At 50.1% G+C, this 10,831-nt stretch overlaps 1 protein-coding gene across 1 annotated transcript in view; it reads right to left on the bottom strand.

Annotated features, from left to right (window-relative positions):
• The window catches only part of LOC135204885 (lipid scramblase CLPTM1L-like), a 31,703-nt gene extending 22,778 nt beyond the window's left edge, over positions 1-8,925 (bottom strand). The window contains exons 1-2 of the mRNA XM_064235118.1: positions 8,737-8,925; positions 8,207-8,317 (exon numbers count right to left, since the gene is read on the bottom strand). Coding sequence (XP_064091188.1) covers positions 8,207-8,317; positions 8,737-8,781 — 156 coding nt within the window. The 5' untranslated portion in view covers positions 8,782-8,925. The remainder of the gene's footprint in view (positions 1-8,206; positions 8,318-8,736) is intronic.
• Between the last annotated feature and the right edge of the window lie 1,906 nt (positions 8,926-10,831).

Genomic DNA, 10,831 nt, shown 5'->3' with positions numbered 1-10,831 from the left:
GGGAGCGAGACAGAGCCGATCAGACGCACCCTCCATTGCAATGGGGGAACACTATATTCACTTCTTACCTTTTAAAGCTTGCATTTGAGCATCCATTTATCTTCAATTTGCATATATAAATTTGTAGTTTCTGAGGAGTAAGGTGATGAGGATGTAACAACTACTAGTACTGCTAATACTCTAACTGCTCGTTAGCACAAACGCTATTAAAGCTTATAAAGTAAGCGTATCTAGTTATATGCTTTTCTGACTTCCTAAAGTAGGAAATTGAGTTTAATATTTTCCTTAATAAAGTTGTAAACTTTTATTACATGTAATAATGAATAAATATTAATAATTCTCTTTATGGGGCAAACTATGTGAGTGTCTACCGATGATTTCTGTAGTTTCACTTAGTAATTTTCTTCGAAATTTTCGAAGCGAAATTCATTAAAAAGTTAATAAAAGCGTATGCCGAACCAAAGACCCAGTACTTCCCTGCAAAAGACAGCCCAGAAGATCGATGGCGATGAAACACGAAAATCAAATCAGGAGGAACCGTAAATGTATGTTTACAGTCCAAACGATAGAGAAAAATCTGTCCTTAGAAGGTAATAGTTCCTATTCCTGCCACCCAGCGGCAGGCCGGTAGATCACCTGCCCTACCTGGGACGGTCCGTAAGCTTATTTTTTCGAACAAGGAGGAACGGAAGGTAGTTAACTGCTGCTTGTGCCGTCGATCGTGCGCGCGCGCGCGCGCCCGAGAGGTGAAGAATCACTTTTGCTTTAGGCCCATGCAAAAAGTTGCAGAGTGAGGGGTGGCATGAGGTGGGACTATATGTAAAGGACCTCAGGTTTGTATAGTTAGGAAAAATGCAATTTTCGACAAATTGTCATTTGTTCCGATACGTAATATACAAACCCCCTCGTCCTTTAACAATAGGAAGACTCACTTCTTGTGGGAGGAATCTGAGTCTTTTTGGTGAAACAGGACTGGTGTTCGTCCAACCCCTGGAGTGCCTCCCTGGTCGTAAGAGCAGGGAGGGATCCAAACCTCTGTCCGATTGATCGGGGTGTGCACCGCAGGATCAATGGTCAGACCTCTGGGCCAAGTACTAAGAGAGAGGCAAGCGTATCTCTTCGTACCAGCAAGCAAGAACTTGTTCCTGTTTGCAAGAGACAATCATAAAATGATGGGGTTTGTCTCAATTTTGGCATCCACTTCCTCCCCCTTGTTGGAGGAAGTGGTGGATATTTACTCCTATCCTACTGAAAGGGATAGAATGGTGCTCTATTGAGTAGCTCACCCTGCATCTCGTCCTTACCCAGCAGGGTGACGACCGTGTCCCTCTACCCAAAGGTAGAGGGAAGAAAAAGATGGGGAAGAGGAGCCCAGTCACACTCTCATTCCTCATCCATTCTTACGGTCACACCAGGACTCGATGCTGTTTCAGCCTGCGAGGGTCTTGGGTTAACTACACAACGTGTTTTGAGCAACCCACCACGGTTCCCGCCCCAAAAAGAAAAAAAATCCAAGGAACTGTGGGCAATATCCTGAAGGTAGAAGGAGGGTGCATGCGGTCCCGGTTGGACAGGCGCCTGCCTTCATTACCTGCGCCACGGAGAAGTTCTTGCGGAACGCGAGAGAATGATGAAGAGGCGTCCACCACTCATACCTGGGTGGTCGAGTTTCTTCAGACAGCTCCGTCGCACCTTCACAGGACAAAGCAGCATAGCCTTCGTATCGGAGGCGGTGAAGTCCATTAGGGAGGGTATGTGAAGGACTCGAACCAATCGTCAGTTACTGAAGGGTTTCTGAGTCTTCGCTACGAAGATCGGTACGAAATCGAGCGTCATAAATCCCCCATCCCTTTGTGCTTGACTTCTCAAGAAGAAGTCATGCAGTTACCTAAGACGAAAAGAAGGGAATAGTCGTATGACCTATCCCTCTTCTCGACTTTGGTTATGTACAGTACTCATACTGACAAGCTATTAAGACGAAGTAATGATTGCTCTGGAACAAACCGAACTAAGTCCACAGCATAGTTCGTAACTGACTCGGGCGCTCTGACAGCTGCCGACTGACTGGTGGTTCGGAATCAGTAGAGGCAAGTTGTCCAAGCATCCGGGTAAGGTCACGTGACCTTCGCCCTTTAAAGAGTTATGCTGAGAGACCAACAAATAAATATTGTTAGTCACCGATGCCGGACGGCGGCGGCGATGATTCTCTTTAATGCATAAGCTCAAGAGGCGGAAGTCAATTGCCTTCAAAAGACCGAGTCCCTGATGGCAAGAAAATCTCATAGACGTTGAATCTCAGCTTTAAGGAGAAAACAACACTATGTGACGTTGAAGACGAAGGTAGGCAATGAAATGCAACCTACGTCTTCCAGCTGAATCGAGAGAAGAATCTCAAGATTCTAAACCTGTGCTTACAATGACTGAAAACGCTAACCGCCATTTTCATTGCTGTCCGTTGTGCAAATGAAAAGCGGGGGCGTTCTTCAGTAATGAAACACAGGGGAGAGCCGCTTGAAGAAACTGCTTCTCATGGGCTGAACGTTCGGAAGTAGAGCTGGCAGGTGTGGGGGAGTAGGCGATGTCTTTCAATACATCTGCTAATCCGGGGTGAACAATGAACAATTGTACACCTCCGAATACAAGATATTTTTGAGGACAAAACTCAGTTCCGCAAAAATCATTCGCATTATCGGGATACGATGCAGCAAGAGACTATTACAGAATTCTGTTACCGTGCGGTAAACAGAAAGATGAGAGTCGAAATAGATATCTCTGTTTAAAATTCTCGCAATACCGAAGACGATGAATACTAGCGTTTCACAGCAGTAGATGGTCATTCATGTATGCGAGAATCCCGTTAATCAGAGACTTAAGTCCGTGATTGTTGGGCAGAGATACGTTGGTATTCAATCAAAGCAGGTGAGAAAGACTACAACCGTCTATCTCAAAGCGGCAAAGCTGATACTGAAATGCCTCGGGCAATTCAATACGCAGTAAGCTGTCGCTGACTCGTCATCCTGAGTGCCAAGTAATCCTTTTCCACGAAGGATGCGTTCGGCTAGAACCACCGAGCATAAAAAGATATTGCTCGAGCAATTATATTTAAAGCGAAACGAATTTCGGTAAATATAAAAGCTTAAATGGTGTTGTTGTGATAACACCATAAGTATCTAAAATTGAAACTGGAAACTCCTCGGGAGGTTGCAGGCAACCCGGGTTGCAGTTCAATTAGAATACTTTTCGTCTAAGTCGCAATCCGTAGAATAACCAGGATATGCGCCTACCCCTCGGACCATTCAACTGCTTTAGCAGAATCAATGTCGCGAGGTTAATATAACGTAGTATATTTGTAGGATTCTGAACAACGATCTCCATCCTAAATTCTTTCCTTCAAGAAAACAAAATAAGGATTGGAGATCGACCACCTTCGTTCTCTATTAAAAGAGAGTGAAGGAGAAGTCTTCCTCGAAGGAAAGCTTCAATGTGAAACAGAATACTAAGACGATAGCTCCAGCCAAACTGGTGATATTCCCGTCCGTTCTTCTCTATTCCAGGGTTGGTCGCCAACTGTTGAGATAGTCTTCTTTCAGCAGCAGTCTTCTTCCTTAATGCTAGAAATTCCAGGAATTTCGAGCATAGGCGAGGTTCCCGATTATCGTGTAACATATCGGGGATTCTCGTCTCGCTCACTTTGGGACCGTGGTCTCGCCTATGTGTTTGGAGATCGTAAGAAACTCTAACACTGAATGCGCTAGAAATTCCGTAGAATTCTAAGCAGTCTGCGAAACCCCCACCGAATTCGTCAAACGATATCGGCTGGTGGTCCTCTCGATTCCCGTAGAAATCGAGAATGGGGCAGGATCCCTCCTCAACGACCGGGGCTTGACGTCAGGTAGGGACCCGAAGGTCCCCCCTGGTAGCGCAGTCCCCCAACGTGGGATCCTACAGAGAAATCTCTGTAGGATCCTTCCCCTTTCCCTCGTAGCCGTAAGGAGAGAGGGAATGGGGGAGGAATTGGATACTCGCTCGCCTTCCCAGTGGAACTAACAGTTGGAGAAGAGTAGGAGCAGCCATCGCCTTGCGGCGATGGCCTCTCAGAGTCTGGGAAAAACGTATCGTCAGGAGAAAACGTTTTCCCGAGGAGGGTTACGAACTCTCACTGTAGGTAAGGGTCTGCCGCCACTGTGAAACGTCGTCTGGGTGGGGCTGATCGACAAATGACAGGAGAGAGCCGATATCCGTCCTCCGACTCATTCCAGTCCTCGTCGAGGTCGAAACCTCTCAGGAGGACCGAAGGGAGTATTTTAAATACGGTGTCCGAAGACACGTAGAAAACGCCGCTGTCGCAGTAGAGGAGGTGGAAGTAGCTTGATCGACCGGCCCAGAACTGAGAGAGCCTTTCTTGGTCCGGAGACGAGAGACTCTGGTTCAAGACAGAATCGGCAAGCTCCGATCGCGGCATACCCACCGTCGGTTTGGGGTTGGTTCCCTCTCGGGGCCCCAAAAACGACTCGAGCAGAGACATGCTCTGCTGGTGGGGTGGTAGCGGCGATCCTTTCCCCCGGTCGTTGTGCTGACGAATCAGTGCAATAACCTGGGTAAAGTTACTCTGAATCTCGGAAAGTTACAGCGTCTTGAGGAGTAGGGACCGTCCAGTCCCTCCAACAAGAGCAGCTCCCAGGACCCTCCTCCTTCAGAAGAAGGACCAGCAAACAGATCCCTGACGGTTGCCTCCAATCACTTGCGCGTACGTCCTGGTTGGTCCCTAAGACCAACCTGCCACGTGCGGCGTCTTGTGACGGGGATCGTGAGCGGCGCATCTCTCACGATCACTCCTAATAACCTCGCTCTTCCTGGCGTATGACCGAGGAAGTTGAAGGTATCGGAGAGACAGAAACTGACGCTACCCCTCTCCCCCTGACGGTCGCCTCCAATCACTTGCGCGTACCGTCCTGGGTTGGTCCTAAGACCATACGTTGGCACGTGCGGCGTCGTGACGGGATCGTGAGCGGCGCACCTCTCACGATCACTCCTAGCTACCTCGCTCTTCCGGTGTAGCCCGAGGAAGTTTGAAGGTAGTGGAGAGACGACCTTGACGCTCCCCCCCCGCTCGCTGGCTAGGACCAGCGTACGTGGGGGGCTGCAGCCGATCACCAACCCCGCGGTGGGGATCGATCTGCAGGCCTGGCCGTGCCGCTCACCTGTGGCGAGCGGCTCGACTGGAGCACGTTGACCCCCGGTCCCGTGCGTTCAGACGAGCTGCTGCTGGTCACCGTATCCGCCCGGTCCCTGTGGGAGCGGCGGTCAGTGACCTGCAGAGCCTCGCTTTCGCCGTGAGACCGCGGTGAGCGTCCTCGCGGCACGTCCAAACCGCTGGTACCAGCCGAGGCTGGTACCGTCGGTCGAGGGGACCTGAGGGGACCTCTTCCCAGCCTCAACCCGTGGCCGGTCAGAGACCGTCACGTCCACCCGAGATGCACCGGCTGGTCGCTGCGAGAGCGGCCGCTGGCCTGGCGAGAGTCACCTGAGCGGCTCTCGACAGTCTTCTGCTCCGTGCCTCGGTCATGACGCTGAGCGAACTCAGACGTCTTAACTTTTGGCTGCACGGGTCACAGAAGGAGATCGTACACTCGGAACTTCTCGCGGGACGAGAAACCGAGCCTACCTGGTCTTGTAGCCAGCAGAGCTGCCAAGACCAGGCGAGGGTGTACCAGCGGTAGCCAGCACACCCTTGGTCCCCCTCCCCGTCTTCTTCTTCTTCTTCTAGAAGGGGAGACGGGGGCCCCCGTTCCCGAAGGAAACGGAGGACCAAGCAGAAGAAACCCCCCCGTCACCACCGGAATGTGACGAGCCCTTCGAAGTTCCCGAAGGAGTCTTCTTAGGGGGAATAACAAAACCCGGTTACCAGCTGGTCGCTGCGAGAGCGGCCGCTGGCCTGGCGAGAGTCACCTGAGCGGTTCTCGCCAACCTTCTGCTCCGTGCCGTGGTCTTGGCGCCGAGCGAACTCTGGCGCCGAAACTTTGGCTGCACGGTCTCCCGAGGGAAGAAGCCGTACACTCGGGATCTCCCGCGAACGAGAGACCGAGCCGGAACCTGGCGTAGCGGCATCGCCGCTAGCACCACCAGGCGAGGAGTACCAGAGCTAACCGATACTCCTCTGGTCCCCGTCTATCTCTTCCTTACGGAAGGGGAGACGGGCCCCGCTCCCGAAGGAGCAGGAGGACCAGCAGAAGGACCCCCCGTCCCACCGAGGTGGGACGGGCCCTTAGAAGTTCCCGAAGGAGACTTCTTAGGGGGGGGAGGCAGCCTTCTTCTTCTTTCGGGCTTATGGGCCTTAGAAGTCGAAGGGGAAGAGGCAGCAACAGACGAAGACGAAGATGACACCTTCCTCTTCTTCGTCAGCTCACGCAGGACAGTCGTCAGTCCTCCATCCAGGCCGGAGTCGGGCCTATTGCCGAAGCAACACGGCCCGACTGCACCTGTCCGGAAGGAACCTGGGACTGGGGAAAGACACACCATGGGCAGGAACCAGCATGGAACAGGCGCAGGAACTAGGAGCGACAGGAACAGCAACCAGCTCAGGAGCGGCAGGAACAGCGGCAGCGGTAAACACAGAAGGGACAGCCAAGACCAGTAGCGGGAACCACATCAGCGACAGGTACGGCAGGCCCCAGCCATCGCCTCGTAGAATCATCGGCAGAGCGTGTGGTACTGGCGGGCCGGTCCAGGGGCGAGCTGCTGGAACAGCGGAAGTCTGGGGCAGGCAAACACGAAAGAAAACACAGGCGGCGGCGGCATACCCCTCCTCGGTACGTAACGGCGGCGACCGGCCTAGAAGCGGCAGACGGCGTCACCGACACAGCATGGGGAGTGTAGACCAGCGGGGGGAAGCAGCATAATCAGCCGTGAAGGTTGTAGTGGAGACCACTCCCAAGGTCCACCGCCCCAGACCTCGCTAGACTCTGCAGCAGATCGTGGATGCTAGGCACGCCCTGCAGCCGCAGTGGTCCATACCTGTCCAAGGTCGTCTCCCACGGCTGTAGCACCTGCGGTAGCACAGACAGATTAGTAAGAGGGGTTCCCTCACGCACGGGGGGGGAGACATGCCCCCCCCACCCCGAACGGAAGGGAAGACCCCAAAAACAAAATACGAGGAAGCTGAGCGGGGGGGCAGGAAAGAAGACGAAGAATCGGATACCAAGGGAGTCGCGGGAGAGCTTTCCGACGACTTCCTGGCAGACCTTCGCTTCCCCATACCCCCGCACAGCAGTGGAAAAGTAATATGAAAATGAAAACAGAATACTGCACTTGCGATTCACTTCATAGAACTTAAAGAGGGAACAAAATCAATTCCCGGTAAGAGCGGAAACTTGATCCATAAATAATATGATGCTATTCATAATATATATGAAAATGAACAATACTGCACTTGCTATTTTTTCACTTTCACAGCAATAAATCGTAAGGATTAATTCCCGGGTAGAGCGGAAATTGATCCAAAATTAAATTTGATGCAATTAATAAATGAAAATGAAAAGAAAACTGCATTGCGAATCCATTCATTGCATTCTATTTCATACAAAATAAGAAGGCTCTTGCCGAGCGCAATCAAGCTCTCGGCAACGAACGCACAGGGCAAAAAATATAATGAAAAAGAGTACTTAACATCTTTCAATTACACACTTTCGCCCAAAATACATGACTCGGCGCGAGTGCGCCCGCCCTCGGCACCGAGACATAAATTCAAGTTCAATTCATGAAAAGAGCGAAATCGCCGTCTCTACGGCGATAGCTCCATGTTGATTCATAATTAAGTAATGAAAATGAAAACAGTGTACTTACAGTTTCATTTTCAAGTCAAACCAAACCATTAGTAGAAAACACAATATAAACAAAGCATACGACGATGAAGCGGGCAGAGAGCGATGACGAACACGTCCTTCTCACCCGCGGCCCGAAAGCAAAAAGTGATTCTTCACCTCTCTTGGGCGCGCGCGCGCACGATCGGACAAGCAGTTAACTACCGTTTCTCCCCTGGTTTTTTTGCGAAGCTTACGACCGTCCCAGCTGCCGCTAGTTACCTTCCTATTGTTAAAGGACCGAGGGTTTGTATTACGTATTGGAACAATTCGAATTTCTATCGGGGACGACGGAGTCTATAGCTAAGTATATATCTGACAGGGAAGTTGAATGTATGAAAACTCACCTTCTCTTCTTTACCGAGCAGGTTAAACGTAGCTGCTTCGGGAATGTGATATTTCGTCAGACGTGAGAAGCCATAGACTGACATCTCGTCATTGACGACACTATGCCAATTCTGTAAGAGGCAAATGATTTTGGTTTCCAAGTTTTATATAAAAAATTCAGGGTTTTGCAAAAATCATTCATATTTCTTCAGTGATGAATACACTATAGATAAATAATCTAGTCAAGAACTGAAGAATTACTTTGTCATATGACTTCAAGCATTGAACTCTATGAAGAGCAGTTGGGTATAACATTACAAAGCTGAAAGCATTTCAATAAACATTTATACGTATACTACAAAGAATCATTGGGGGATCTCTCTCACATCTGGAAAAAATCCAGGAAAGTTTTCTTATTATTAAATCGATTAATAAACTAGAAAGAACCGCTGTGGGATGTCACTCACACCTGGAAAAGATTCAACAAAGATTTCTCATTACTAAATAGGTTAATAAACTAGAAAGAATCACCATATGACATTATACTTACATCTGGGTCTGCCTTCGACGACGTCAAAAACATGTGGAGGTACATGGTCCCGTTATTCCGGACTTTCCTCGGGATAGGAACTGGCAGGACTTCTTCCAAGTCCTTCTTGTACTTGAAGTTAGGAATGTGGTGCACCAGCTTGAGGTCATTTGCATACTCTGGGCTCTTCTTCTGCGACGAGAATGCAAAGAACTGCGGAACGGAAAACGACGTCAGTGTGAAGACTAGTGACAGAAACTGTATTTTTAATTAACTAAAATGTCTCAGGCTTTCTGGTTATGATGACTGGTGAAAGGAATGATATTTTTTTACAAACTGGGATGTCTCAGGGTTTTTTTATATGAAGAAAAAACACAAAAGCTATGCTGATATCCAAGATCCAAGGAAAATCAAATAAACCTTAACAATCGAGTCTAAATCGGTTCTAGGTCCAGAAAAAGATTTTGGCGAACTGCTTATACGTAATCAAAATTATGTAGTGCTGTTAAAGAGAAGGAAAAAAATTTGGAAATCAGAAAGAAAGATTAATGTAACAGTTATGTCGACATCAGCAGCCGTGGAAATAAAAGAGTAATGAAAATGTTCAAGGAAAAGAAAATGTATATGGAAACAGTCGTACATAACCAATCGAAGCTGATGATAAACACACCTTGGAATGTGTTTATCATCAAACCCTCGGTCCTTTAACATATGGAATGTAATCAGTGCCAAGCTGGAACCGGCTCGCTGTGCCGTATGCTTCTGTTACTTCTCTACGAAGTCTACAATCTTTTTGCCTTTAACCCTGTAGTGGTTGTGCGAGTGAAAGCTTGTAAGTACTTGGTTTTTTCTTTGTATAACTGAATCTTCACTACGAAATCAGGGACAAAATCGAGCGTCACTGATCCCCATCCCCTCGTGTGCTTTACATCAAAGGAAAGACCATGAAGTTCCTCTACTCTCTTCGCCAATGCCAGGGCCAGCAGAAAGACGGTCTTGAGGGTCAGATCCCTGTCTGACGACTCCCGGAGTGGCTCAAAGGGTCTTCGAGTCAAACTCCTAAGGACGAGAGTCAAGTACCACCCCGGGGGCCTGAGTTCCCTCGGTGGGCAAGACCCTCGAAGCTCTTCATCAGGAGGGAGATCTCCATGGAGGTGGAGATGTCCACTCCCCGCAGCTTAAGGACTTGGGCCAGGGCAGCCCTGTAGCCTTTCACTGCGGATATGGAGAGGAGCTTCTCTCGGCGAAGGAAGACAAGGGAATCCGCTACCTGGTACATAGCTGCAGAGGACTGCCTGAGGTACCCAGCCATTCGTCTGTTTTGCTGCTCGGCGAGAAAAGTCTCTCGCTTGCAAGAGATGGTGGATAACAGCCAGCCGTGAAGAGACAGGGACCGAACCGATCGGTGGTACCGTTCCACGTGTGGCTGGCACAGGAGGTTGTGCCAGTAGGGAATCTCTCTCGGTGCTTCGGCGAGAAGAGCCAGCAGGTCCGGATACCAAACGGCCTGAGGCCATTTGGGCGCCACCAGATTCATCCGAAGATTCGTGGTGACCAGCACCCTGTTGATCACCTTGCGAATCAGATAGAACGGGGCAAAGGCGTACACGAAGAGGTTGTCCCACGGATGTTGAAGAGCGTCCTCTGCAGCTGCCCATGGGTCCAGCACACCTGAGTAGATAACCTCGAGTTTTCTGTTGTGCCACCACGTCTGGGTGGAGGGACCATTCGGTCCCTATCACCTGATTCAGACGGCTGAGCTTGTCTGCCACTACGTACATTCCTCTTGCCTGGAATGTATCGGGCTGACAGCTCTACCGAGTGGGCTACGGCCCACTCGTGCACCTGCAACGTCAACTGGTGCAACGGGAAAAGAACACTAGCCCCCCCCCCCCCCCCCCCCCCCCCCCCCCCCCCCCCCCCCCCCGGAATGCCACTACCGTGGTGTTGTCACTCATCAACACCACTGAGTGTCCCATCACCCGTTCCTGGAACTCTTGGAGAGCGAGGAACACTGCCTTGAGCTCCAGGACGTTGATGTGAAGGTGCTTGTTGCGATGGTCCCACACACCTGCAGCCAGCAACTCCTCCAGGTGTGCGCCCCATCCCTCGGTCG

The sequence above is a fragment of the Macrobrachium nipponense genome, chromosome 47, assembly GCF_015104395.2.
Source record: "Macrobrachium nipponense isolate FS-2020 chromosome 47, ASM1510439v2, whole genome shotgun sequence".
NCBI lineage: Eukaryota > Metazoa > Arthropoda > Malacostraca > Decapoda > Palaemonidae > Macrobrachium > Macrobrachium nipponense.
Note: the sequence above shows the minus strand (reverse complement) of the source record. Positions and strands in the feature narration are given on the sequence as shown.